Raw genomic sequence first — 26,960 nt, 5'->3', positions numbered from 1 at the left:
CTCTAGGCAGCATAATGACACCTCTGTCCCCTCTGAGGCTGCTAGCCAGGGCAGAAAAGGCTGCGCTCCCCTGAACGCAGGGTCTGGGGCTTCACCTTGGGCAAAAAACAGAGACCATTAAATGGGAGCGAGACGCCCCACTCAGGAGGATGAAATGACAAGAACATGGCATATTTTTCCCTCTCTAACCTACCCAGGTGACCCAACGGGTAGGGCAGGCAGGACGTCCATACCTAGACAGCCCCACAGACAAAGGGAGAGGGCCCACCAGCCACCTGGTCCCTGGGAAACACCGTCCTTTACCCTGCAGCCTGGGAAAGGCCTGCTGGGTCACTGATCACTTTTCCCAGTGTTGTCTGCTCTGGTCCCAGCACACAGGTGCCCTCCAGAGGGGACAGTCCCAGAGGCCCCTAAGAGGTGACCTGTCCTACAAGGGCACAGTAAGGTCTCTCTCACCAGGCAGGTAATCAGAAACAAAAATCAATACTAGAAATCTATCCCAGGGCATGAGGATCCCCAAAGACCAAAGACCCTCCCTGAAATCCCCCCAGGTCTTTCTACTCCCCAGGTCCCTCCTCTCTGCTGCCTGGCACTAAAGACCACAGACGAAAATTTCCAACTCCCTACCTCTGCTCAGCTCGACCCCTCCCACCACCCCACACTCATCTGCCAGCATTCTGGGCACCAGACCAGGTAACTGCATCTCCCAGCATCTTCTTTGCCTTCAGAGCTGCATCGGCTCTGCCCATGCCAGACTGGAATCCTCTCCCTCCACTTCCTGAGCTGGCAACACCTGGACACCTGGCACCTTTGGCAGGTGCAATCTCAGAACCATCTCGCCTAGGACTTAATAGCTGGAGAAGGCAGCAAAAGCACTACAGCAAGCTGGAAGGATGGAGGCAGGAGGCGGGGACCCAGCAGCCAATAAGACAGACGCTGCCCTGTCCACTCAGGGTCCCTTGGCACAGTTTAAGAGTGGACAATAGAGTGACACTGGGAGAGGCTGTTCTGATGGGATGAGAGGGGGCGCTGAGCCAAGACCAGAAGGATGGGAGGTGACAGACCTCAAGGGAGGCCAGACCAGGGAAACGGAGCAGGGAGAGAGGGCCTGAGCACCCAAAGGGGCGTTGCTTGGTCCCACGCGCATGTCAACCACTGCTCTGGGCAGCTGGGGCACAGAACAGGAGCCAGTAAGGAGTAGCAGGAGACCCCAGATGGGAGCTGCTGGCCTCTGCCATTCCTCCTCACTCGTGTCCCCATTAGCTCCCCACTGCAGCTGAGGGAGGAAAGTGGGGGGCGTCCAAACAGAGAGACCAGTCTTAAGGATGCTGAGCCGGGCAGAGTAGAGGGATGGGGAGGGAAGAGGGGCCCCCAGCGCTAGGCAGGGCCGGCAGAAGCCAGGTCCCCTGCACAGCCACTTCCGGGGAGTCTGCACTAGGGTAAGGGATGAGCAGGCTGACCCCAAGTACCTCAGCCTGGGCTGAGGGAAAGATCAGGCAGAGGCCAGTGCTGACCTTCTGACCTGAGCCTGGGGTGACAGGGCTCAGGGAGGAGGGCCGAGCAGAGTCCTCTGCACTCTCCAGAAGGGGCCTCTCCTTGGCACACCTGCTCCCTGCCCTGACGGCGGGGATTTGCACACCCCAAAAGACGATGACCAGGGTTTGGACAGGCGTGGAGGTGTGGCCGAGTGCATCCTCTCCCCAGCGTGACAGCGATGAGCAGAGGACACCCCTTCACGTGGCCCTTCATCTGACACTCCACTCAGTCCCTCGCAACCTCCAGGGAAGGGGCAACTGCTCCCTCCTCACAGAGGGAGAAACGGAGGCTCAGGCCATGCCTGAGCCCCACGACGAGGGAAGGAGGACTCAACCCAGACCGGCCAGGTCCCCACACAGGTGCCTTTAGGCATCACCAAGCCAAACTTCAGATCTTGACAACCTCGAGCTGCGACGGCCGTGCCTGAGTGTGTGCCACGTGGCACTCTGGAGCAAAGGAGAGCCATGCGTGAGCCCAGGGGTCGTGCAGCCCCTGCCTCACACAGGAGGACCTCAAGCGTGGACACTGGCTGAGATTCCAAAAGAGGCAGGAGCCTCCTGCAGTGAGCATTCTGTAGTCTCGGAGACAACGGAGCCAGAGCAACCTCCAGGCTCAGGAAGCAGCAGAGTCTCCCGAGGGGTGACCCAGGAAAGTGCTGCCTCCACCACTCGGCTGCTCAACAGGTCAAACCTGAGGAGACCCAGCCACGTGCCACACCTGTGAGTGACAGAACACGTCTTCCTGAGCTCGAAAATAAATAAAACCAGGTCAGGTGCAAGAAACAACTTTTTTTAAAGTTTCTAGAAGGGTAGCCTGTGTAGGAGACGCAGCGAGGCCAGCCTCAGCGACAGGAGGAGCACAGTGGACTCTCACCGTGGCCGGAATACCGAGTCTTCTAAGCGAGCAAACATCACTCCAGCAACACGAAACCCCTAGAAGGAAAAACTCAAGTCTCCTGCCTTCCTACTCAACAACCTCAGGTCAACAAAACCATTTTATCTCAGGCCTGAAATTAGATTTCGGGAGCAGCTTACAATCTGCGCCATCACAGAAGGAGAACCTGGCAGGACTCCAGGCCAGCCGCCTCAGCGGAAGGAGGACCAGAAGGTCTATTTAGGAAAGGAAGACGGAAGTGTCTCGCTGGCACTGACAGTCGCGTGCATCGGCAGTGAGACTGCACAGTACAGTCCAAACGCTTTCTGGACTTCTAGGCTAGGAACACAGAATCAACACAGAATCAACCAGGATGAGAGGTCAGGTGAACTTGACCTTGACCAGCCCTTGGCTGGTCCAGCCTCACATCACCACCACGCTGCCCCTGGGGCTGGGTTAAGGAGAACGTCACATGAAACTCACAGCCTTATGCAGGGACGATAAGCCAAAAGGTTCTAACCCGCTCCAAGGTCCAGGGTCCCCTCCTCCACACCACTCCAAGCCATTCAAACCCAACCCATAGCTGGGGGGGAAGGGCTGGGCACTGCTTGAAAGCTGAGGCAGCACCTGGAGGTGTCCTGTCCTTTCCTTATAGGAGATCGGAGCAGTGCACCTGCCAGGCTTCCACATCAGTCAACCGGTCCCAGCAGAGACAGGGAACCAAAGGCTTAAGAACAGGAATGATACACTGGGGTTTTCAGCAGCTGCTGGGACTCAAAAGCAAAACTTCTGTCTCAGGGCCCAGAACTACGATCAGAGGATTTGCTTCCACTTCAGGATCTGCCACTTAAGAGCTGTGTGACCTAAGTAAGACACTTAATCTCTCTGGCTTGGCCACACGGGGCTGTGCTGAAACAACGTACAGAACAGCACAAACCGGCTCTGCCACGCACGTGACCTCCGGCTCCTTCCTGCCTCTCAGTTTTTGAACGCTGGAAAATAAAGTATTGCAACACTCTTTAAAACAAAACAAAACAAACAACAACCCTGACGCAAGGAAGAAGGCAAGGCCAAGAGACCTCCGAGGACCTCCAGAGTGAGGGAAACCACCCTCTAACCAGCTGTGTGGTCAGTTTTCTCATCTGAGAAATGGGAATGACCTTGTTCTTGCCTTTTTCGTCCCCACCAGGGACGGCTGACAGGCCAGACCCAGACAAAGGGAGCACCCCACCCCCCAAACCAAGGGAACCATCAGAGCCAGGGAACCTTTCCCAAAACTGTATTGATGACCTCAAATAATATTCAACAAGGTGATAACAAGTCAATAATAATAAAAGTAATAATAATAAGCTCATTTAAGTAAAACATGATTACTAGCCACACTCATGTTTCCACATCTGCCATGTACGTGGTGGGTATCTCCGTAAGGACCCCAGTGCACGTTCAGCATTTGATTGAACCCCTTAGATGGTGCTCACCAAGCACTCACCACGCAGACGTCTGTCATGGAGTCCTTTAACAGCAGCCCCGTCAACCCTCTGGTCATGACATTTGAAATCCTGCAGGTCAAATCCAGTTTTCTCCAAGCAGGACCTGTCAGCAGATCCCTCCTCAAGGAATTGACTCTGTCAAAGGCAGAAATAGGAACCACCCTTGCAGGATGGAGGGATGATGGGGGAATTATGGCTTCCTTCAGGGAAGCAGCTGTGTGTTGGGGCTGATGGATGGCACATCCTCATCCCAGCCAAGGCCAGCATGGCACAGGGGCCCGGACCTCTCAGTGAGCCCTCACTCTGACCCAGGGACAAGCAGTGCCTCCCATGGCCTGGCACAGTGGCCCTAACTGACCACCGCTGCTTCCTGAAGTTGGCGTGGGCTCAAACGCTATACATATATGGAATAACTTTGGGAACCAACAGGGGCTATACAGACTAGTATTTTCCAATCCACAAGCACGTTTTTTCCACTAATATGTCACTGAGGTAAATGGAAGCAAACCCAAGACCCTGGAAAATAGTCTAACAACACAGTCTAAGTGCTTCAAAGTCATTGGCCAGCTGGGTCCACGGTCACACTCAAGCAAGTGACAAATGGCCAGCTGGTTGCCAACTTTACACAGCTGACTTGCCAGAGAAGAGCCCATGAGTAAGTGTCACTCACAGGGACAGCCAAGCCAAAACCGAGGCGATCTTGTTCGGTCAAGAGTGTGGTGGGTCACGGACTTCCCTGGTGGTGTACTGGTCAAGAATCCACCTGCCAATGCAGGGGACATGGGTTTGAGCCCTGGTCTGGGAAGATCCCACATGCCACGGAGCAACTAAGCCCGCGAGCCACAAATACTGAGCCCGTGTGCCACAACTACTGAAGCCCACACACCTAGAGCCCATGCTCCGCAACAAGAGAAGCCACCGCAGTGAGAAGCCGGCGCACGGCAATGAAGAGTAGCCCCCGCTCGCAACTAGAGAAAGCCCACGCGCAGCAATGAAGACCCAACAAAACCAAAAATAAATAAATAAATGAATAAATTTATTTTTTTAAAAAAAGTGTGTGGTGGGTCACACCTGGGAGAAGAAATGACCACGCCGCAATGCCGTTCTGGAGAGCAGACAGCATTCAGGTGGCACCTAGTGAGAGAGCTGAGGGGGTTAACTGGCGCGGGAGTGAACCCCATTCAAAGACACACACACACCAAGAGGAAAAGGCGACGAGTGGCACAGACTGAGAAGACAGTACAAGTGGCTAAAATATATGAGATGCCACCAAGAAAACACAAATGAGAGATACCATTTTTGCCCAGCACTACCACAAAATTAGGAAGAATAAGACAATCTGGTATGCAAAAAGAAGTGGGAAACGTCCTGGGACACGCTCGCAGAGGTGGCACGAAAGGTCAGCTGCTGGGGGCAGTGGGGAACGAGGCACAACCCACAGGACAGCAGAGCCTGGCCCTCCCTCGAGTCTGTGGTCGGGCTGGCCAAGTATCTTGAGCCAGGTGCCAGTTGCTCACGGGAGCAGATGAGGCTGCACTGGAGTCACGGGGCAGGACCTGAGGGGCCTCAGCATTCAGCAGGGTGTGCTCTGTGGGAGTGAGGCACTTCCCACTGGTCTGTCTGACACACCTGGCTGGTGCCTAAGGGCTGGCTGCACCATGTAAGAGCAAAACAAAGTCGGAAACCACTGATCCAGAAAGAGAAGGCCCAATCAAATTCACAGGCTCACAGCAAAGGCCTGGTGTGTGCCAGGCCCTCTCATGCACACTCCGTCCTTGGGGAGCATTCTGGACTCCAGGAGTGTGCTTCTTGGTGGGCAGGAAGGAGGGGAGGCAGCAAGAGCACAGACACCAAAAAGGAGACCTTTTATCTTTTTGGCCGTGCTGCACAGCTTGTGGGATCTTATTTCCCCGACCAGGGATCAAACCCGGATCCTAGGCAGTGAGAGCGAGGAGTCCTAACCACTGGACTGCCAGGGAATTCCCGAGGAGACTTTCAAAGAAAGGCCTTTGGCTGTCAAGGAGAGAATGCTGGGGCCTGGGCAGCGGGGTCCCCGGGAGCCCTGTGAATCGCACATCGCCGCCCACAGGTGGCCCCCAGCAGCAGTGAGTGGCAACACCACCCAGCTGTTACAAATGAGGGGTTTGTAACAGGTGGCAGAAACTCGACGTTAGGCCACCAAATGTCCCAGAGCTCTGTAGGACAGGAGTGGCCCCTATCACTGTGGCTGGATATCCCGTTAAGGACCCACACTCCCAGCCAGAGATGAATGAGGGCTCCAGGAAAGCAGTGGACCCAGAGAAGAGACACGGCGACCCTGGGGTGACGGCACAAGAACACACGGCAGGCCCCATGTCTGTGGGTGCAGGGAGGCTTCCGGGAGCCATGACCACAGAGCTATCTATGCTGACAGAGTGCTTTCCGTGAGTCGTGGGTGTGACAGGAGTGAGTCAGGAGGGGACAGAGGGCATCCCAGGTGAGGGTGGCAAGGGGCACAGACCCGTAGGGAGGGAGGGGTGCAGGCCTGCACCAACTGCTCCAGGTGGAGGCACTGGCGACAGCGGTGCTGCAGACCGCTGGGGCAGCCAGAACCCAGGGTGAGCTGGCCTTTGTCAGTTCTGCAAATGGTGACCACACCACCACAGAAAACCCTCCAACCAGCCAAATTAGGAGGAAACCTTTAGAGTCAAAAGGTCAAATATCCCCACCAAGGACATTCCAGGACCCCAAACAGCGGCTTTTTGGGTTTCCCAAACCCTATCCATGAAGGAAGACAAACAGCAGCAACACCAGCGGCCGCATCCCAGATCTCCAGGACAGAGAAGCAGGAACGTGTGCGTGCAGCGTGGTCAGGGTTCTGCGAGGAAACTCAATGACCTTCCTCTTTCTTTTTGCTTCTGAGCCAACTTAGGGAAGAAGTTCTGGGCCCATAAATGCAGAATCCAAAAGCCCCTACCTGAGGAAAGCATTCAGCAGCCTAGCAAGGTTTGCCAATGCCCAGGAAGGAGCCTGGTCACTGGTAACAATACAGGGCTCCAAGCAAATGCCCCAATGCTGCCATCTGGGGTGCCCCCAACCCAGGCAGGCTGTGGAGGCTTGGAAAGCCCTGGGAGTGGGAGGACACTGCCCAGGATGAGGCCAGAATCTCACCAAGGGTTCCTGGGCAGAGCTGGGGCCCAACCCCCATGGCATGGGCCACCCAGTAGGACTCCCCGGCCCCCACCAGAGTCATCCCTGTCACCTGCTTTATAAAGTGGCATTTTAAGCTGGTTTTACTTGGTAAAAAGGGAACCCTGCTCAAAAAGAAAAACGTTAAAATTAGCATAACACACCAGGCCCAGACCCGCCGCAGAGGAGGTGTTGTGAGCCGCTGGCCCTCTGGCGGCACTGTCCACCCTGGGGCCTGCGCTGCTGCCCCAAGCAACTCCAGAGGGGATTTTATGGTGCTCTGGGAGGGAATACCACCACCCTGGGGTGAGAACTGGGATAAAGCTGCTGAGAAGGAGGTGGCAGAGCTTTTATATTTGGAAAAGGAATCTGGCAGAGCTGGAGAATGAGGAAGGGAGAGAATCAGACACATGTGACTGAGGAGAGTCCCCCCACTGAGAACAGTCACGGCCTCCAGGGCAGGGGTCTGCTGAGGGAGCTGAGCTGACGGCATCCTGAATCTGGAGCAGGATGCTGGCCCTTGGAGTGACAGAACAGACTGGGCAGAGTGAGCTGGACAAGGCAACCACACGGGCCTGCACCCCTCCTGGACACGGTCCCACCACATGTTCATATGGTATGGTTCACCCTGCTGCTACAGAGTGCCGATGTGGCTCCAGACGCTGGGACAGGAGCACTCACACCTCAGGGGACACGCTGAGTGCCGGGGACACACAGAGGAGCCCTCTGAGCAGAGACTACAAAGGTGGGGGAGGGAGAGGCCCATAGAGACCTAGAGGAAAAGTGTTTGAGGCACAGGCACACACGCTGTTTCCTGAAGCTTGTGCCCTGCAGTGCCGTGTGCTGGCCACCCTCCCCAGCACTCTGACCTGTTTGTCTGATCTCGGCACTCTTGGAAGAGGGCCGGGCTTCTTCCTCAGCACAGCCTCCCGGGCCTCCTGGGGTGTAGGCTCTTCCCCACCACCGGCTCTGGCCCCAGGAATTCCACTTTTCCAACAGGTTCCAGCAAATGTTCCTTCTCCAGCAAGCCCTCCTGACCTGTAGGTGGAATTAGAGCCCACGGGACTGTCGCTCTTCACTCAGGACCCACAACGCTCGGCACAGGGCCAGGCACTCCAAAACTGGGATGTCACACCTGGGGCCTGGCTGCAGCCCGGCCTGTCCACCTAAGGACAGGTGCTCTGGGCCAGATGCCTGGGGCCGACCAGGACCCCACATGTCAGCATCCCACTTGCTTACTCCCTGCGGCCAGGGCCTCGCTTGGGCCTCAGAGCCTGGGGAGGACTCACCAGGTGGCTGCAGTGTGCAGAGGACACACACACACTATTTCATTTCAGGCCCTGGGCAATGGGTGTTTGGCCACCATGCAGACAGGCTGGGGCAGTGCAGGGGACTGAAGAGAGGCAGGAGGCCAGCCACCCTGTTGAGGGATCTGCCCGCGTGGGCTGACTGACGCCACTCCTGTTCTGTTTTTCAAATGCAGTCCTGTGACTCTCTGAGTTACCAAAATCTCAATGCACATCCTGAGTGAAAATGATGACGTGGGGATCACTGTTCTAAATTTCCCCTAAATTTTCCGCAGACTTCAGGATTCCTCCTGGACTCCTATGTGAAACTGCTGTGCACATCTGATTTCAGTCACGTTCATCTATGACTGGGCCAGAAGGGGAAGCAACTACAGGCTCCAGAATCCTCAATCCCAGCACCCGGTTTTCAAAGCAACAATGCTCTTCCGTCCAGAATTGGCCAGCTTGCAGAGCTCAGACCCCACCTGCCAGGCCTAAGGCCAGCTCGGTACCACCCACAAGGTTAATCAATGGCTTAATAAGTAACAACAAAGAACACAAGACCCAACTTTAAACAAACAGAGCTCCCCAGCCTGCATCCTGCCTAAGGCCCGGCAGCGTCTGTGCATGAACTGTGTCCCCGCTCACCACCTCTAATGTGCTCTAAGGGCTGTCATGGGAAATGCTATTTACAATGGAACATGCCCACTCTGCTAAGCCCTGTACAGCCACCACCGAGTCCGGCCACCAACCTGTCCAGTCGACAGGCTCTGAGGGCCCGCAAAGACCCTGTAACCTTGAGCAGCAGAGGAGCCAGCTAGCCTGAGGTCTATGATGCCTGCACCCAGGAGATTCCTGGCCTATGGCTCCAACAGAGGAGCAAATGCCTACCTTTCAGAGACACCCCAGGCCTTGACTCTTCTGCTAGACAGCTAGGGCTGCAGCATGGAAGGAAGGCACAGACCCCACAACATGACCCCCATCCCGCGGGGGGGTAAAATGAGGTCCAGAGAGTGGTGCCACTGTCCAGCCAGTCCCCTCTCCCCAACCCGTGTCCTGCGCTGCACTCTGCAGCCACCCAGCCCATGCATGGTCAATACCAGTGAGAGTTTAGAAACAATACGGCCTGCCTCCCTACCCCGGCCCTCAGCTGTCTGAGGTACAGAGCTCAGACATCCAGAACCTCTGTACCTAGGCCTGCTGGGTGCCCATATGAACACGGAGCAGTGGGCAGCCTCCCCAGGTCTGCAGGCTGGCTCAAAACCAGCCCCAGCTCAGCCAATTCGAGGTATCCTGCTTCACTGCCCCAGGCCTGGGCCCTGCATCCTCCAGTGACCTGCTTCAACACCTCCAAGTTCGCCCGCCCCCTGAGCTAAGCAACAGCAGGGGGACACCCACTCTGTGTGCTCGCTCTTGAATGGCTGAGCCCCAGGAACAGCACCAGGAGCTCCAAGAAGAGGGCACGGAGGCAGAAGCCACGTCTGCTCAGACCAGCCACTCACCAAAGCTGAACTGTGCCCAGCAGATCACTCACTTGGCAATTCCTGTCACACGAAAGCATCCAGGCCTCAGTGAATTCTTACATGAGAGACCAAAACCAGGAGGAAGAGAGGCAGGTGGCAGGAGCTGTGTGAAGACCCAGGACAAAGTGCAATCAGAGCCACGGCTCTAGGGCACAGACCCTGGAGAGTCACCTTCAACCCCTGGGGAAAAAGAGGTCCAAAGCTTTGTGCATTTGTAGCATGGCATCAGTCCACCTTCCACTGACAGCCTGTGAGCCGAGCCCCGCATACCCAGGCACTGGCAGGCCCCATTCGCTGGCCCCACTCTCACAGCCCAGGCTCACCTGGGGGGGGTCACTAACCTCACCTGCTCAATAACAAGAAGGGACCCTCCCCACAGAGATGCTAGATGGCAGGGCTAAGACCAGGGAGGGCCAGGGGCCACATACCATTAATCCTACACTGCAGGCCAAACACCACCTCAGAATCCTTCTTAACACAGCTCCGCTTCCTGTCAGGGCAAGCTGGCATGGATCACCATGTCATGTGGCTCTACAAACAAGGCTCTCGACTAGTGGGACACTGTGCACAGGTAAGGGAGCAAGCATGGGCCTGGTGCGCTCCCCAGAGCAGGCTGGAGACAAGCTGGACATAGGCGACTAGGGCTGGTTGTCCTCATCCCACTAGCCAGATCCACTGTGAGCTGAGCATATTTTGCTGGAACCAGCAGACATCTGTGAGCATCCAATACCAAAAATAGTACAACCAGAGGAGGAAGGAACACGTTCTTCTAGCTGTGGCCTGTCCCTGCCCCAGACATCTCCCAGCAGTCTCTCCACCCTGGGATGTCCCCAGTATGATCCCCCTGTGGACCTCCCCCTTGCCTCGAACTTCCCCCTACACCGTCCCCCTGCCCACCCCGCCACAGCTCAACAGTCCCATCTGATTCTACAAAGGGAGAAATGACATCAGATAACAGCAAAATCATGCCATTTCTGCGAACAGAACCCAGAAACTGCGGCCCCTTGGCAGAGGCCTGCCCAAGAAGGCCTTCTCTAGTGTCCAACTCAGAATCATCTACAGATGGCATCTGTCAGAATCTAACTACAGGTAGCACTCGTCCAGAGCTGAGAACGCTCCAAAGGTTCCCCGAACGCCAACCCCCGGGCCCCGCCTGAGGACAGCTCACTCCTGGGGAGCAGGAGAGGTCTGCTGTCCGTCGTCTCCACACAAGGGACCCATCTGAAACCACTGTCATCTGACTGTTCCTCATGTCATGAAACACATTCGAAAACACTGTGGGAACTGACCGCTTACTGGGCACAATCTCCCCTCGGAAGGTGACACCAGCCCCACTGTACACCCATGGAGCCGAGGCTGAGGGACGAGGAGGACTTCAGCCAGAGCCTGACTCGAATCAGAGGCAGACGCCCACCCTCCCAGCTCGGCCAGGGACACACACACAGCCCTTCCCACCCAGGCTGCACAGTTATGTTTCCAGAGTTCACCAGAAGGTCACAAATAAAAAGGCCAGGCCCACTGGAAGCTGTGCCAAGCCTGTCACTGTGCCTGAGAAAAGCTGTTCCCAGGAAACCCAGTGACTCACAAGAGGGGCAGGAAGCACTTGGAGTCTCCATGAAATTGGGAGGGCAGGCAGTCCCAGAGTGGACACCCTTGGGTTTGAGGCTCGATTTATCTATGCTGATGTGACCGTAGGCCAACCACCATTCTCTAGACATCCCATCCATGAAATGAAGAGGCTGGACAAAAAGGACCCTCTGAAGCATCCATCTAGCCCTGAGATGCCATGGCAAGCTGTCTGCCAGGGCTCACAGGGCTGCAGGCAACAGCCCAGGGACCAGGGGTCCGAGGCCTGAGCTTTCCCCCAGGACAGCAACAGTCTGCTAAACACACCCATCCCAACACTCCAGACCAACAACTGCAGGCTTCTTCTGTAAAGAGCCAGAGAGTTAATGTCTCAGGCTTTGAGGGCCAGATAGTCCCTGTTGCAAAAACTCTGCCACTGCTGCAGTGCAAAAGCAGCCATAGACAACACCACTGCGTCCCAATAAAACTTTATTTACAAACACAGGTGGGGGCCAGATTTGGCCCTCATTTTAGATTCTAAGGCTGACACTGAAAAAAGGAACATGCCATAACAGTGCACTTCATCAGCATCCTTATCCGATTCTGTTCACCTAACATGGTGGCAAACTACCGAGGCCTTGGTCTTGGGGGCCAACAGCTACAGCAGCAACACTGGGCCCAAGAGACCTCAGATTCTTCAGGGCCAAAAAGAGGGCCCATCAGTTCCACCACTAATCCCACAGGTAAAGGGAGCAGTCAGAAGGGCGATGTGGCACTGGCTCACTGTCAGGACCTTGAAAATGTGGCAGGGAGGGACCCACCATCAAGGGCGAGGCCAAGCTGAGCTTGCCCCCACTCTAGCCCCTGTGAGCTAGGCTATCCTGACTCAATTCAGTGGGTTTTCCCCTTGTTGGAAGTGTTGCACCGGGACCATTAAATCACTCCCTCCAGATGTGGGGAGAACCACAAGGTCCACAGCAGGAAGCTGAATTTCCCCAAAAAGACTGCACTCCCAATGCAGGGGACCCAGGTTCCATCCCTGGTCAGGGAACTAGATCCCACGTGCCGCAACTAAGAAGCCCACATGCCACAACTAAAAACAAAAAAGATCCTGCATGGGCTTCCCTGGTGGCGCAGTGGTTAAGAATCTGCCTGCCAATGCAGGAGACACGGGTTTGAGCCCTGGTCCGGGAAGATCCCACATGCCACGGAGCAACTAAGCCCATGCGCCACAACTACTGAGCCTTCACTCTAGAGCCCCACGAGCCACAACTACTGAGCCCGGGTGCCACAACTACTGAAGCCTGCACGCCTAGAGCCCGTGTTCCGCAACAAGAGAAGCCACCATAATAAGAAGCCTGCGCACCTCAACGAAGAGTAGCCCCCGCTCACCACAACTGGAGAAAGCCCGTGCACAGTAACGATGACCTAACACAGCCAAAAAAAAAAAAAAAAGATCCTGCATGCCGCAACTAAAACATGCTGCAACTAAGACCTGGTGCAGCCTAAATAAATACATAAATACATAAACACATAAATAAATAAAACTTTAAAAGGAAAAAGGAACCTCCCGGCCCACTTACTCTCTTCAGGGTAGTAAGAGAAGGCAAGGTCACCCTGAGCCCAGGGCAGCATAACAGGGTGGTCACCCCAACCAGGGCCCTCGGGTCCTCTCAGATCAGCCTCCCCTGGATGGAGGGAACCAAAAGCATGGGGGCCAGGGTGCACGCTGTGCACGCGCACGCATGCACACACACCATGCTAGAGAACTGGAGGCAGAAGCAGGACTGCACAGGGAGCCCACCTGCTGAAGTCCCCCCCGAGGGCAAGTGGGCTGCATCTGCCCACTGGGTCCAGAAAAAAACACTGCTCCTCCTCCCCCTCATGCACCTTCACACAGGCCCTGAGGCCAGGTCAAGGGCAGGAGAGGGGTCAACGGTACTGGAGGTCTTGAAGGCTGAAGCTCAGCCTGTACCTGCCCAGTGCCCCACAAAGGGCAGTGCCCGACCTTTGGGGTCTCCAAGCCGCTTCCCACCTGGAAGAAAGCCCATTTTCCGAAACAGTCCCCTTGTGACTCAACATGGGACACAAACTGCTAAACTCACAAAAGTCGAGTAGATTCTGCCACATCGGAGCTCATGACTAGAGTAGGGCCCAGCAGCCTCAGGTGCCCGCAGAGAGGAGCCCAGACCCTCCCTGTCACATGACCTCAGGGCTTCTCTTTGGTTTTAGGGGGAGTGGGGAGCACAGAAGTCTTGCCTTTGGAAGGGCAGGAAGTGGTGAGGGTGGCAGAGAGCTGAGCTACCTGAGCTGACCCCATGTCACACACACTCCCACCCTTCCCTGGCCCTCAGCCCCCACTGCCTGCCCCCCCCACAGGTTCTCCAGACCACCCAAGGTACATACTAACTCTCCCAACTTAGAGACCCGGATCCTGACTGGGCCCAGGCTCCTACACCGTCACTGCAATCTCAACTCATTACTGTTATCCTCCCCTTGTCACTGTCATCTCCAGTTGACCACAGCTTCTCATTCAGGGTGGGGCCACACCTGCTCTCCCTGACCTTCCTGTCATCTGCTCCCAGGGGTGACCCTCTCAAAATCTTCCCTCAGGCAGGACCTGAAGCCAGCCCAAGCCCACCTCAAGTGTGGGTACCAACATGCCTCCATTCTGCTGGGGTCAGGTTCTCTGTCACCTTCACAGGGAACTCCTGAGCCTAACAATGGTCCAACAAGTGCCAGAGGCCCTTCAGACCTTAACTCTCACCAGAGAGTCACAAGCATCTTAGTACATTTTAAAGGCTCCAAGATCACCTCTCACCCGTCAGGATGGTTACTATCAAAAAAGGAGAAAATAGGGCTTCCCTGGTGGCGCAGTGGTTGAGAGTCCGCCTGCCGACGCAGGGGACGCAGGTTCGTGCCCCGGTCCGGGAAGATCCCACATGCCGCAGAGCGGCTGGGCCCGTGAGCCATGGCTGCTGAGCCTGCGTGTCCGGAGCCTGTGCTCCACAATGGGAGAGGGAGAGGCCACAACAGTGAGAGGCCCGCGTATCAAAAAAAAAAAAAAAAAAAAAAAGGAGAAAATAACAAGTGTTGGTGAGGATGTCAAGAAACTGAAACCCTTGTGCACTGTTGGTGGGAATGCAAAATGGTGTAGCCGCTATGGAAAACAGTATGGAAGTTCCTCAAGAAGTTAAACATAGGACTTCCCTGGTGGCGCAGTGGTTCAGAATCCGCCTGCCAATGCAGGGGACATGGGTTCGAGCCCTGGTCTGGGAAGATCCCACATGCCACGGAGCAGCTAAGCCCATGCACCACAACTACTGAGCCCTGGCACCACAACTACTGCAGTCCGTGCACCTAGAGCCCGTGCTCCGCAACAAGAGAAGCCACTGCAATGAGAAGCCCGTGCACTGCAACGAACAGTAGCCCCAGCTGGCCGCAACTAGAGAAAGCCTGCGCACAGCAACGAAGACCCAAAGCAGCCAAAAATAAATAAGTAAATAAATAAATTTATTTTAAAAAAAAGAAAAAAAGAAGTTAAACATAGAATATGATCCACATGATCCAGCAATCCCACTTCTGGGTGTATATCCAAAAGAACTGCAAGCTGGGACTCAGATACTGTTCACCTATGTTCACAGCAGCATCATTCACAGCAGCCAAGACGTGGAAACAACCCAAATGTCCACTGACAGATGGATGGATAAGCAAAAAGTGGTAGATCAAAACAATGGAAAATTATTCAGCCCTAAAATGGAAGAAAATACTGACACATACTACACCATGGACAAACCTTGAGGTCATTATGCTAAGTGAAATAAGCCAGTCACAAAAGGACAAATACTGTACGATTCCACTTTTAAGAGGTCCCTAGAGCCATCAAATTCATAGAGACGGAAAACAGAATTGTGGTTGCCAGAGGCTGGGGGAGGGGAACGGGCAGTTAGATTTAACGGGGACAGAGGTTCAGTTTGGGAAGATGAACAAGTTCTGGAGATGGATGGTGGTAATGGCTGCACAGCAATGTGTATATATATACTTGATGCCACTGAACTGTGCACTTAACAATGGTTAAGATGGCAAATGTATGTTATGTGAATTTTACAATTAAAGATAAAAAATAACAGGACTTCCCTGGTGGTGCAGCGGTTAAGAATCCGCCTGCCAATGCAGGGGACACGAGTTTGAGCCCTGGTCCAGGAAGATCCCACGTGCCGCTGAGCAACTAAGCTCGTGGGCCACAACTACTGAGACTGCGCTCTAGAGCCCTCAAGCCACAACTACTGAGCCCATGTGCCACAACTACTGAAGCCCACGCGCCTGGAGCCCGTGCTCTGCAACAAGAGAAGACACTGCAATGAGAAGCCCGCGCATCACAACAAGAGTAGACCCCGCTCCACGCAACTAGAGAAAGCCCGTGTGCAGCAACAAAGACCCAACACAGATATAAATAAATAGGAGTGGTCTCAGCTATATATGGTTTCACTCTTAAAAAAAAAAAAAAAAGATAAAAAATAACAATAGGGCTTCCCTGGTGGCGCAGTGGTTGAGAGTCCGCCTGCCGATGCAGGGGACACAGGTTCGTGCCCCGGTCCGGGAAGATCCCACATGCCGCAGAGCGGCTGGGCCCGTGAGCCATGGCTGCTGAGCCTGCGCGTCCGGAGCCTGTGCTCCGCAACGGGAGACCCACAACAGTGAGAGGCCTGCGTACCGCATAAAAAATAAAAATAAAAAATAACAATAATGAAAAATTTTTTTAGAAAAGGCTCTGAGAGATCCCAGGTAAAGACTGGGGTTGACTGGTCTTAGCACTCCCAAGGCCTCCCTGACCACAACCCTGCCCCCAGTCCTGCCTGTCACAGGAGGAAGCCCCCAAGGGAAAATGTTCATGCATAGAGTGAAATCAGCCATGGGGTCGAGCCTTCCACAGGGAGCCCCCAGGAAGGGGCTGCAGCCGTCTACACCCACACAAAGCAGAGGAGTCACAGCTACTCACTCAGGGTTTCCCTGGATGACGAAATTAACCCCAACTTCCGGCTCAGGCACTCCTTAGCCCCAACTTCCTCTGGCTGCTCCACCCTCCCAGCCTCCCTACCAGCCTCCCTCCTTCAGCTGCTCTCTCAGATCTCACGCTGACATTCTAGGCCTTTCCTGGATGGTTTCACTTGCCCTGCTTCCCAAGGGCACCTCCCTCCCCATCGCCGCTGCATTTCTCCCGCCTGGCAGCCATCATCACCGTGCCCTCAGCTGGCCTCCCCCATAGGGATGAGGGGACTGCAGGGTGAGACCAAGTCAGTCAGTCTAATCAACAGGACACGAAGGCCACAGGCATACATCCAGATGGGGAGAGAGGTAGGCCAGGGACTCCTCAGGCCTCTCACACCCGTGTCCTGCCACTCCTGTCCAAAAAGAAGCCAAGGGGCCCAGGAAAGGGCAGGGGCGGACAGGGTGGCCCCTCGTTACTCGGCTTTTGCACACCTTTGCCAGGGCCACACTCAGCCAAGCTGGATGATGGAAGGGCCAGGAACCCCTCCTCACATACCTAGGGAACAGCATTCTCGAATGGAGAGGGAGTTTGGCCCCTCGAGACTGCCCTTGTGTGACTCCCCACTACTCACAAGCTTGAGCACAACCTGAAGGCGAAGATGGAGCCACCATATCCCGGGCTCTGGGGCTGATTCTTCACACTCTGCCGGCAGCAGCCACAAACCCAGTGGGCTCAGCAGTCATCCCCAGGCCCAGCCGGACACGTCTCCAGAAACCCCGGCACGACCTCCTGTCCCTCCTCAGCTCCATCTGGCCTCTGCTCACTGCCTGCTCCACCAGTAGTGCCCACTGAGGCCGCTCGAGGGATCAAGAAGCGGGATGCATGACAGGGCCCAGCTCCCTCCGACACAGTGCGGTGGACTTCCAGGCAGGAAAGTGGCTAAAAAAGACTGGGGAAATCCATTTAATCTAGTCATTCTTTACTTTACAAAAAAATCCTTGACGATAGAGGCAAAGAAGTGGATATTTTAAATTCTGAAGGGCTTCACTTTCTCAGATCATTTGTAGAGCATGCGCGCGCGCACACACACACACACACACACACACGGGGGCAGGAGTGGTCAGCATCCATACGTTTCGCCCATCTGACCTGGGAGGCCACTACAACTGCAGGTGTTGCTTCAACCCAGGAAACTGAGGCTTGGGAGGGAGCCAGCAGCCCGGGGCCCCCAGGCTGTCAGCAGGACCTGGCTGGAGCCAGGTTACCTGACCCCAACGTGTAGCATCCTTTGAGGGAGGCACTCCCTTGTTAGGACACCCTCCCTTAGTATCTCAGACAGACACAGGGGCAGCAAGGCAAACAGTGAGGAGCTGACACCCTCCCAGTAGGCCTGGGTTAGGAACCAGGGTAGGTGGAAGGGCACGTACTCGGGAAAGGTGTCCTGTGCCAAGCCGCAGTCTCCCTTTCTGAAGGTCTACCAGGAGAACACCGATGATGGAGCAATGATGTGGAGCATTAACCACAGCCCTTGATCATCGGCGGCTCATTAATTTCTTGAAAGCACAGCAGTCCAAGGCGGGCTGAACTTCTCCAGGACCTCCTGTTATGGAGTGTGCCTGGGAACCCTGGGAAGTGCCAAGCAAGCCTTGGGCCCTCGACCCAATGTTATCTGCACTTGGACGGCGTAGCCCACCTGCTCGCCTGCCCATGAGGCTGACTTGGGGTGACACTGACACCCAAATGCTGTCTCAGGGTGCAGCCCCTATGTCCAGGCCCAGCCTTGGCTCCCCCAGTGTCCAGAAACTGGTCAATGCCAGCACAATAAAGGAAACCTGCTATCCAACTGCCCCTGAGCAACGAGCACAATCCAAGAACCAGCAAAAGAAAGGCTGCTGGCTTCCAAGGCCACCACATCCGCTCTAAGCCGCCTTCAAATTGCACTGCTTAGGACACTGGCAAGAAACTCATGACATCCACACCGAGACAAAGGCAGCAACCCAGAAAGACACGGGCCCTGAAGCAGCATCACCACGGCTGCACACGCACGTCTTCCACCTCGCCCCACATGATGATGCAGGGTGACGATGATGACGATGATGCTGATGCTGTTCACCCACCACAGAGCTGCAGCAGCTCTCTGATCAGCCACAGTCGCCTTTCCTCCAGCCAAGCGTCACTCCAGAGGTGACCCTTAGCGTCTCATCAAGCCCTGCTAACCCGACTCTCACAAACCCAGCTCAGGCATGACAGTAAGCCGAGTGTGCAAAAACACTTCTGCCCTATGGCCAGAATCAGGAAAGGTTAGAAATGTCCACCTCCCCCAACCAGGTACAGGTGGCAGCCCAAATACTTCTACATCTGTCCCCTTGCCCGACCCCAGTGGACCCCAGCTCAGGCCACCAAAGTCTCCACCCCCAGCCTCCCCACCTCTAGGCCTGACCTCCCTGAGCATCCAACACCACAAACCAGACCATATCCCTCCTGGGCCTCAATTTCAACATAACAATAGTTGCACCGTTCAGCACCTGCAACCTCCAGCTCCACTCGCAAATGCACAGGTACACCAGGGATGCCTCTCACTGCAATTCAGCATCTCCGCACAGCCCTCAGTACCGGACAGCAGACTAGGACTAAAGCCACTAAAAAACAAAGTTTAGCACTGCGATAAAAGAGAATCGAGACCTAAGATTATATGAGGACACCACTGTGATGTCCACTTCCTCTGGATGCAAGACAGAGGAAGGCGCTGAGGTGCCAACAACAGCCCATGGAACAGGGAATTGCTAGTGTTCTTCACTGAACTCTACAGCTTTTGTGGTAAAAAGAAAGAAACTTTTGACATGTGTCGCTTTTAAACAGGAGTTCGGTGACCCCACAAACTTCACAGACATGTGAGGCCCCCTCCCCTCTGGAAGGGTTGTGGCGAGTCACCAACGCACCCCTTTGACCTGGTGACTCAGCCAGGAGCCGCATCTCAGTGTGGCCAGGGAGGGACCCAGCTAGGAGGATATAATTAGCGTCAGATTCCAGTGCAGCCACTTAGTGTGGGAGCAGGAGATCTCCCCCTGAATGGTTTACTTGGACACCAGCTTCTTTATTAAAAAGCAAAGTGATAAAACTGCACATGGTGGCTGTCTGTGTCACTTACTGCACTACAGGTCAGAGGCTGTTTGCAGGGATTGTTCTGGAAAGCATCCCTGTGGTCTCTGGGTGACTGCAGAGTGGCCACGTATCGCTAGAGGTGAGATCTCAGACACCTCCAGGCCACGCGAGTCACAGACCAAGGAGAAAGTCATAAAGGCAGAGAGCAAGGGAGCAAGGCCCTACAAGTGAAGGACCTAGGGGAGGCAAACCCAAAGGCACAGGATGGATTTCCAGCCAGGCACGTTGAGCAGGGCTGTTGCCATGAAGAAGCAGATTTCCCAAAACCAGGGTCTGCTCCGGGACAAGAGATGCACGGAACAGGAGAAACAGTCTTGTTTTTCAAGGACTCCCCAGAGATGTCACAATCCGGGTGTGATGTCAAAACTACTTCAAGGGTGATGAACTCTGGCCTTGCCGATGAGTCAACAGAGGGTGGGTTTCCGAGAGCCACCGGCTGTTTACACACAGTCACCATGGTGAATGGCTGCCGGAAGCCTAGTCAAGGGTCACAGTGGCAGATGCGGGGCTTGGCCTCTCACACAACCTCATAGGCCATCTGCAGAAATGACCAGCACTCACCCCATACCCCAGGTTGCTCGCCTTCCCTCAGTACCTATGAGACATGCGCCTCTGTGAGGGACTCACCCCACCCAGACCTACTGAGTGCCCACCTTGAAACACACATGCAAACCGAACCCCTACGTCATGCTCCTGACACCAATGGGCCAGCCCAGTCCACTCGGCCACCACCCTTCAGAGAAGGCAAAGCTCAAGGCCACACATACTGCATTCCAGCCAGATGCCCGGTTCTCAGCCCCATCCCAGCTGGGAGACTCCTTCTGGTGACTCGGCCTCCCAGAGTCCTTACCTGTTTCCTCACCTGAGAATTGAGAACCGCTCCCCACCACAGGGCTGACAGCCAGGGGACAAGATGAAGTAACATGTACAGCTCAGGCCAGCGCTGGCATGCAGGGCACAATCCACAGGCACTGGTTATCACCTGCAAGCTTTCTCAGGGGAGAGGGCACGGTACAGTCAAAGCTGGCGACTTCAGGAATTTGCATGGCCACTCATGTCACCAATGTTCTCAGGACCCTGGGATGCTGGCATGTCATGAGGACTTGAGACCACAGTGGGACTCCCTTTCATAGCTGTGGCTCAAACTCCCGCCCAACTGGAGAGGCAGCCTGGGCCAGTGAGGACAGTCAGCATGGCCTCAGGCAGGCAACGCTGCCCCTCAGAGCCTCAACTGCCCCCAATGAACAGTGGGAACAATAAGCTAGCCTTCCTGCCAAAACTGTCAAGAAGGTGACACGTGCCTGAACAAAGGGCTTACAGGGGCCTGGCCAGAGGCCAGGAGGGGCAGCGAATTTAGCTACTCCTGAAGACAGCTCGGGGACTTCCCTGGTGGCGCAGTGGTTAAGAATCGCCTGCCAGTGCAGGGGACACAGGTTCGAGCCCTGGTCCGGGAAGATCCCACATGCCGCGGAGCAACTAAGCCCATGCGCCACAACTACTGAGCCTGCGCTCTAGAGCCCGTGCTCCACAACAAGAGAAGCCACCGCAATGAGAAGCCCGTGCACCGCCAACGAAGAGCAGGCTCTGCTCACCACAACTAGAGAAAGCCTGTGTGGAGCAACGAAGACCCAACGCAGCCAAAAAAATTTAAAAAATAAAGACAGTTCATATGAAAAACAGAAAGGGCTGGCAAGAAGCGACCTAGTTAGGGCCGAGTGGGGCGGCCCCCCAGGAAGGAGAGACAAACCCACCTCCTGAGGCCTCACAGCGGGAGGGGAGTAGAGGCTAAATTAAGGCTCCTCCTGCCACCGGTGGCCAGGCTGACACCCACGCGGCTAGCCCCTTAGCAGCAGGCAAGCAGCCCCTAGCGTGGGTCAGAACAGTCACAGAGTATTGTTGCAGACCTCCTCTTCCTAAGCCCGTCCCAGGACAGAGCCCTGCAGCTGCCTCCACGTCTTTACCTGGGCCTTGCCCCCTGCCCAAACACCCTCCCCAGCCCCTCATGTCTCAAGGCCTATGCATGTGCCATGCCTGGAACTCACACCCCTTTCCCCCAGGGGACCCCTCGCCCAGCAGACCTCAGCTCTGGCATCTCCTAGGCAGCGCCCTTTCACATCGCCCCATTTTATTTCCTTCCTGACAATGACTGCTGACAAGCTCTTCATGCTGATTTCTGTGCCACCCTGTTCATCATCTGTCTCCTGCCTCTAGAATGCCAGCTCGAATGGGGACTCATTTGGTCACTTATAAATGTCCAGCCCCTGAGCAGTGTCCCTGTACAGACCAGGCGCTCAATCAGATTTGGGAAAATGTAGGAGCCCAGGCTCTCCTATAGTCTCTGCTCAAACCTCCAGGTGGGAACCAGCCCTGAGTACCGACACCAAGTGCTGAGAACCTGGGAGGGGTCAGGGCTGCACTGAGGGCCGCACGTGTGCCAAAGGAATCCCAACAGCCCTGAGAGGAGGAGCCAGAGCTCAGAGAGGGCAGGGCCCTGAGTCCGGAGAGAAGGATCTGGAGCTGGGAGGGGTCAGGTACTGGGACACTAATAATCCTAAAGAGAAGAAGGAACCAGAGCAGCCACTGGGATCCTCATAGCTCTGAGGAGGAGAACCTGGACCGGGAGGGGTCAGGCACTGACCCAAGGCCTCACGCAGGTAGAGCCGAGATTCAGAGATTCAAACCCAGATAGGCTCCAATTCCCAGGTTGTTTGGGCCCCTCCCTGGGCCCTCAATTTTTCCTGAACAACAATATGCTACTCTTCATCAAAGACCTTTTAATCTGGGGAGGGGAGGATCACTCAGCAACAGAGCCCACCAAATCCGATGATGAAATACTCAGGTGGTCGAGGGAGGTGCCCCAGGGAAGGTCACTTCCGTTCAATCACTGTCAGGGACACTTCTCTGAACAGGCGCATGATGCTGTCTTGGAAAGATGGGTTGTGTTTACGCTTCCCCTCTCTTCTCTCCCGGAAGTAACCCATCACAGTGAAAAGGGAGATCCATGGGAGTGCCTTGGGATGCACTCAAGACTGCGTGAAGCCCAAGTCTGGACGGTGGCAGCTGCACATATGACTACATCTTTACCTTCCACCATGTTCCAGGCTGGTCACTAGGTCTGTACAAAGGCAGCTCAGACTCCAGACCTCTCTGCAGAGGGAAGCTGTCAGGGACTTCTCCGGCTACTCCAACAGCTAGGCTCCCAGGAGCCACAAAGAAAGTTTTGAAGGATGCTCCTCTCCAGGCCCCTGCCACATCTGAGTCTGTAAAAACCTCTTTGCAATTACAGTTGCCCCTTGAACAACACAGGGGTTAGGGGCACCAATCCCTGAGCAGTCAAAAATCCCTTATAAACTTTACAGTCGGCCCTCCATATCCTGAGTGCCGAATCTGCAGATTCAACCAACCGTGGATCCCCTAGTATTGTAGTATGTGTTTAGTGAAAAATAATCCACATACAAGTGGACCCGGGCAGTTCAAACCTGTGTTGTTCAAGGGCAACTGTAAAAATTTTGTAAAAGTAAAAACCCTCCCCACAAGTTGCCACTGGCAAACCATATAACCACAGCGCTAGAGAATAGAAAACTCTAGACGCTACCGCCAGTCAAACATACGAGGTTTTGTTAATAACCAATACACTTCACTAGTCACACAAACAAGTTCTTCAAGTCGCCTTCCCCATGCCCACCACCCAAGAACACTGAGTGTGCCCAAGCTGCCCTGATTTTACTTCAGTCCACTACATTGCCCACTGGATAAGATTAAATACAAAACTGCCAAGTAACTTAAATGACAAGTCAGCCTCTGAGAAAAATGAAAGTTTGAGTCACCCCCAAAATTTAGCCCAGCCAGCCAAGTTAACACGAGTAGCTTGAGAAGGAGAAGCTCTTCGAGGGAGCCCTTTCCGGCTGATCAACACAGACATACACAGCTGGGCTCTCCGTGGGACGAACTTGAGTCTACAGTTATACCTTCACCCTCACAGGAGGAAGATCCAGCTTAGGGGATGTAACCAACACCCTAAATTAAAAATAGCAGCGTGACAGCATGAGGTGGACGCACAGGCAGGCCTTCCGGACAACTAGATCAAGGGAGGGCAGCATGGCAGGGAAGGCGGGGCTCCGAACTCACAGTGACCAGGTACCAAGCTCACCTTATTTACATGACGCATAAGCTCTCCCCCAGCTGTTTCTAGGAAATCCTGCCTTCCAGGGGAACAAGTCAGAATTGCCCAGGGAAAAAGACTCACGGCTGGAATTCCACAAGGAAGGGAGGTTCAAGCTGGCCACCGTGCCCCCTCCTCCTCACCTGCATTGGCACCCCAGCCTCACCTTGGGGAATCCCTTTTGACAAGGTGAGAACTCACTTTTCCAGAAAGATGAAATCCCGGTTCTATGAAGGGGAAACTGAGACACGAGGACAGGAAGGAAATTGTCCAAAAAAGTGGGAAGAAGAGCGGGAAGGGTGGGCACTGGGAACAAAACAGGGGAAGAAATTCCCAGCTTAGCTAATGGTGCCGAACAAGTCCAGGGCAGGAAGAAAGCCACATTCCTTCCTAGTTAGTCTCTCTCCTCACCCGCCCGAGGCCCCCCCATCCCCAGTACACACGCGCGCACACACACGCACACGGCAGGGCCTCCCTGAACCTGACGCCAGACCCCTCCCCCTACAGCCACTGACTATGAAGCCCCCACTTTCCAGGAAAGGAGGAAAAGGGCTCCCAAACCACCTCCCCTCAGGACCTGACCACTGGGCACCTGCAACTTCTGTCCCAACACAGGAGGAGGGCGCCATGACACAAACAGAAATGGGAAGAAGCAGTTTCTGACCACGGGCCCCAGATGTGCCCCAAAGTCAGGCCTGAAAGAAGGTAGAAAGAAGCCTCTCCCCATCCCCCCGGACCAGGTGGCAGAACTGAAACGCCTCGAACTTCCCGAGATGGGCCCAAATCGGCCCCTGAGAAGTTTGAGTCAGCAGCCAGGTGCAGTGGCCAGAGCTCCTCCCCAGGTGCCCACAACAGGCTCCCAGCTTGGGAGAGGCACCATGCCAGCAATTCCCTCCCCAAAACACTCCCACTTTCTAAAGGTGTCCAGTGATTCAGGTTCACCTAGGGAGTTGGGGACAAGCTGTCAGGTTCTGCCCAAACTCCCCTTCACAAGAACCAAGAGTGAACCCAACTCCAGAGGCCTCATTGGAAAGCATCAAAGACGGCCCCCAAGTGTAGACACAACCTCCATAAACAAACGGAACAGGACCCCACAGATGCCCCGACAGCGGTGCCCCACTGACCCACACTGCCAGCGTCCTAGACGTTAAAGCTGCTCCCCGGGAGTGCAGTCAGCCATCCCTACCAGACACCCTACAAGGAGCCAGACTGAGAAGTCCCAAACCCCCACCTCCCGTGCTCGGACGGCGCTGCCTCCACCCCCTCCCCTGGTCAGGTGAAAAACCGAGTTCCTGCCCAGGTGCCGGGTAAGTCGGGAAAGGCCCCGGACGCCTCCAGGTGCCGACACAGACGTCCCCCGGACCAGGCGCGCGAGTTCGGGCCCCTCGGCCGCCCTGGGCCGCCCGCCAGGGTCGTCTCCCCGCGCCGAGGCTCCCCGCGCTCCGAGCCGGACAGGCGCCTACCCCGCGCCCCACCGGCCCAGGAACCCGCGATCAGCACCTCAGACGCCGGACCCCGAGCCCCCAGGCAAGGACGCCACGGAGAGGGACGCGCGAGGCCGACCTGCGCTCCGACGTCCCCGACGGCCGCGCCAAGCCCCGTGTCGCTCACCTGGCTGGCGCGGTAGCTCTCGAAGGCCCTCAGGGCACTGTCGGTGAGCTTCACGTGGAACACGGACACCTTGCTGCCGTCGCTCACTCGCCCGCACGACAGCCCGTAGCTCCGAGCCTCCTTCAGCGCCGCCATCTTGCGACCATCGCTCCCCCGCCCCCCCTTCCCGGCTCCAGGGCCGGAGGCGCGCCGGCCACGCCCCACCCCGCCGCCCGCTGACGCGCCGCATTATTCATGAGACGCGACTGGCCACGCCCCCTCCGGATCCAGCGAGAACCACAATCGCCGCCGCACCCCCCGCCGACGTGCTGCATTATTCGTGCGACGCGGCTGGCCACGCCACCCTGCGGGCCTAGTGAGGCCCACAGTCACCGCCTCGACTTCCTGCATATTCATAAGGCGCGGATGGCCCCACCTCTCAGAACTCTAGAGGTGTCCACTTTCGTGCCCGGACTCCGCCCCGACACGCGCCCACCTTCAGGCCCCGCCTCAATGTGTATTATTCATGACCCTGACAACCAGGCCCGTCGAAGCCCCGCCCCACCAGCTGCTGACGTGATGTATTACTTACGCGGTCTCTCCAAGTCTTCCGCCTTTGGCTTCTGTTGAGAGCCCCAACGAGGGCGCGGAGGGGGCCAGGCCGGCGCAAAACACGTGGGGGGGGGGGCGGAACCAGCTGTAGGCTGAGTGGGTGGGCGTGACTATGCAAACCGAGCGCGCGTTGGACGCTGGGTTGGGCTGGTGGGGCTTCCCTAAGGTTGTTGGGGAATTGTGGGGGCTGGTAAACTTTGCTCGCAATAAGACTAGACTTTTTTTTTTTTAATATTTATTTATTTATTTTGGTTGCGCTGGGTCTTAGTTGCGGCATACGTGTGGGATCTAGTTCCCCCACCAGGGATTGAACCCGGGCCCCCTGCATTGGGAGCGCGGAGTCTTACCCACTGGACCACCCTGGAAGTCCCAAGAGTAACTTTTTTTTTTTTTTTTTGCTCACTGCTGTGGCCTCTCCCATTGCGGAGCACAGGCTCCAGACGCACAGGCTCAGCGGCCATGGCTCACGGGCCCAGCCGCTCCGTGGCATGTGGGATCTTCCCAGACCGGGGCACGAACCTGTGTCCCCTGCATCAGCAGGCAGACTCTCAACCACGGCGCCACCAGGGAAGCCCAAGAGTAGACTTTTAATAGAATAAAATCCTACATCCCCACGGGCCCTGAGAGATGGTGGTTGTCCAGTTCTCCTATTAAAAAAAACATTTCACATATAAAATTAACCCATTTAGGGCTTCCCTGGTGGCGCAGTGGTTGAGAGTCCGCCTGCCGATGCGGGGGACACAGGTTCGTGCGCCGGTTTGGGAAGATCCCACATGCCGCGGAGCGGCTGGGCCCGTGAGCCATGGCCGCTGAGCCTGCGCGTCCGGAGCCTGTGCTCCGCAACGGGAGAGGCCACAACAGTGAGAGGCCTGCGTACCGCCAAAAAAAAAAAAAAAAAAAACACACGAGGCTCCGTGCTCAGTGTCTGGCACCCACAACTGCCTTTCGGGGTGGATACAGTGGCTTGGTCCCATCTGCCAGATGAGGAAACTGAGCACTTAG

At 55.7% G+C, this 26,960-nt stretch overlaps 1 protein-coding gene across 1 annotated transcript in view; it reads right to left on the bottom strand.

Annotated features, from left to right (window-relative positions):
* ELL (elongation factor for RNA polymerase II) overlaps positions 1 to 25,527 on the bottom strand; it is a 79,627-nt gene extending 54,100 nt beyond the window's left edge. Inside the window, exon 1 of the mRNA XM_082836978.1 lies at positions 25,368 to 25,527. Coding sequence (XP_082693104.1) covers positions 25,368 to 25,502 — 135 coding nt within the window. The 5' untranslated portion in view covers positions 25,503 to 25,527. The remainder of the gene's footprint in view (positions 1 to 25,367) is intronic.
* Positions 25,528 to 26,960: the final 1,433 nt, after the last annotated feature.

This window comes from Leucopleurus acutus (assembly GCF_964270905.1).
Source record: "Leucopleurus acutus genome assembly, chromosome: 3".
In the NCBI taxonomy this organism is placed as follows: Eukaryota; Metazoa; Chordata; class Mammalia; order Artiodactyla; family Delphinidae; genus Leucopleurus; species Leucopleurus acutus.
Note: the sequence above shows the minus strand (reverse complement) of the source record. Positions and strands in the feature narration are given on the sequence as shown.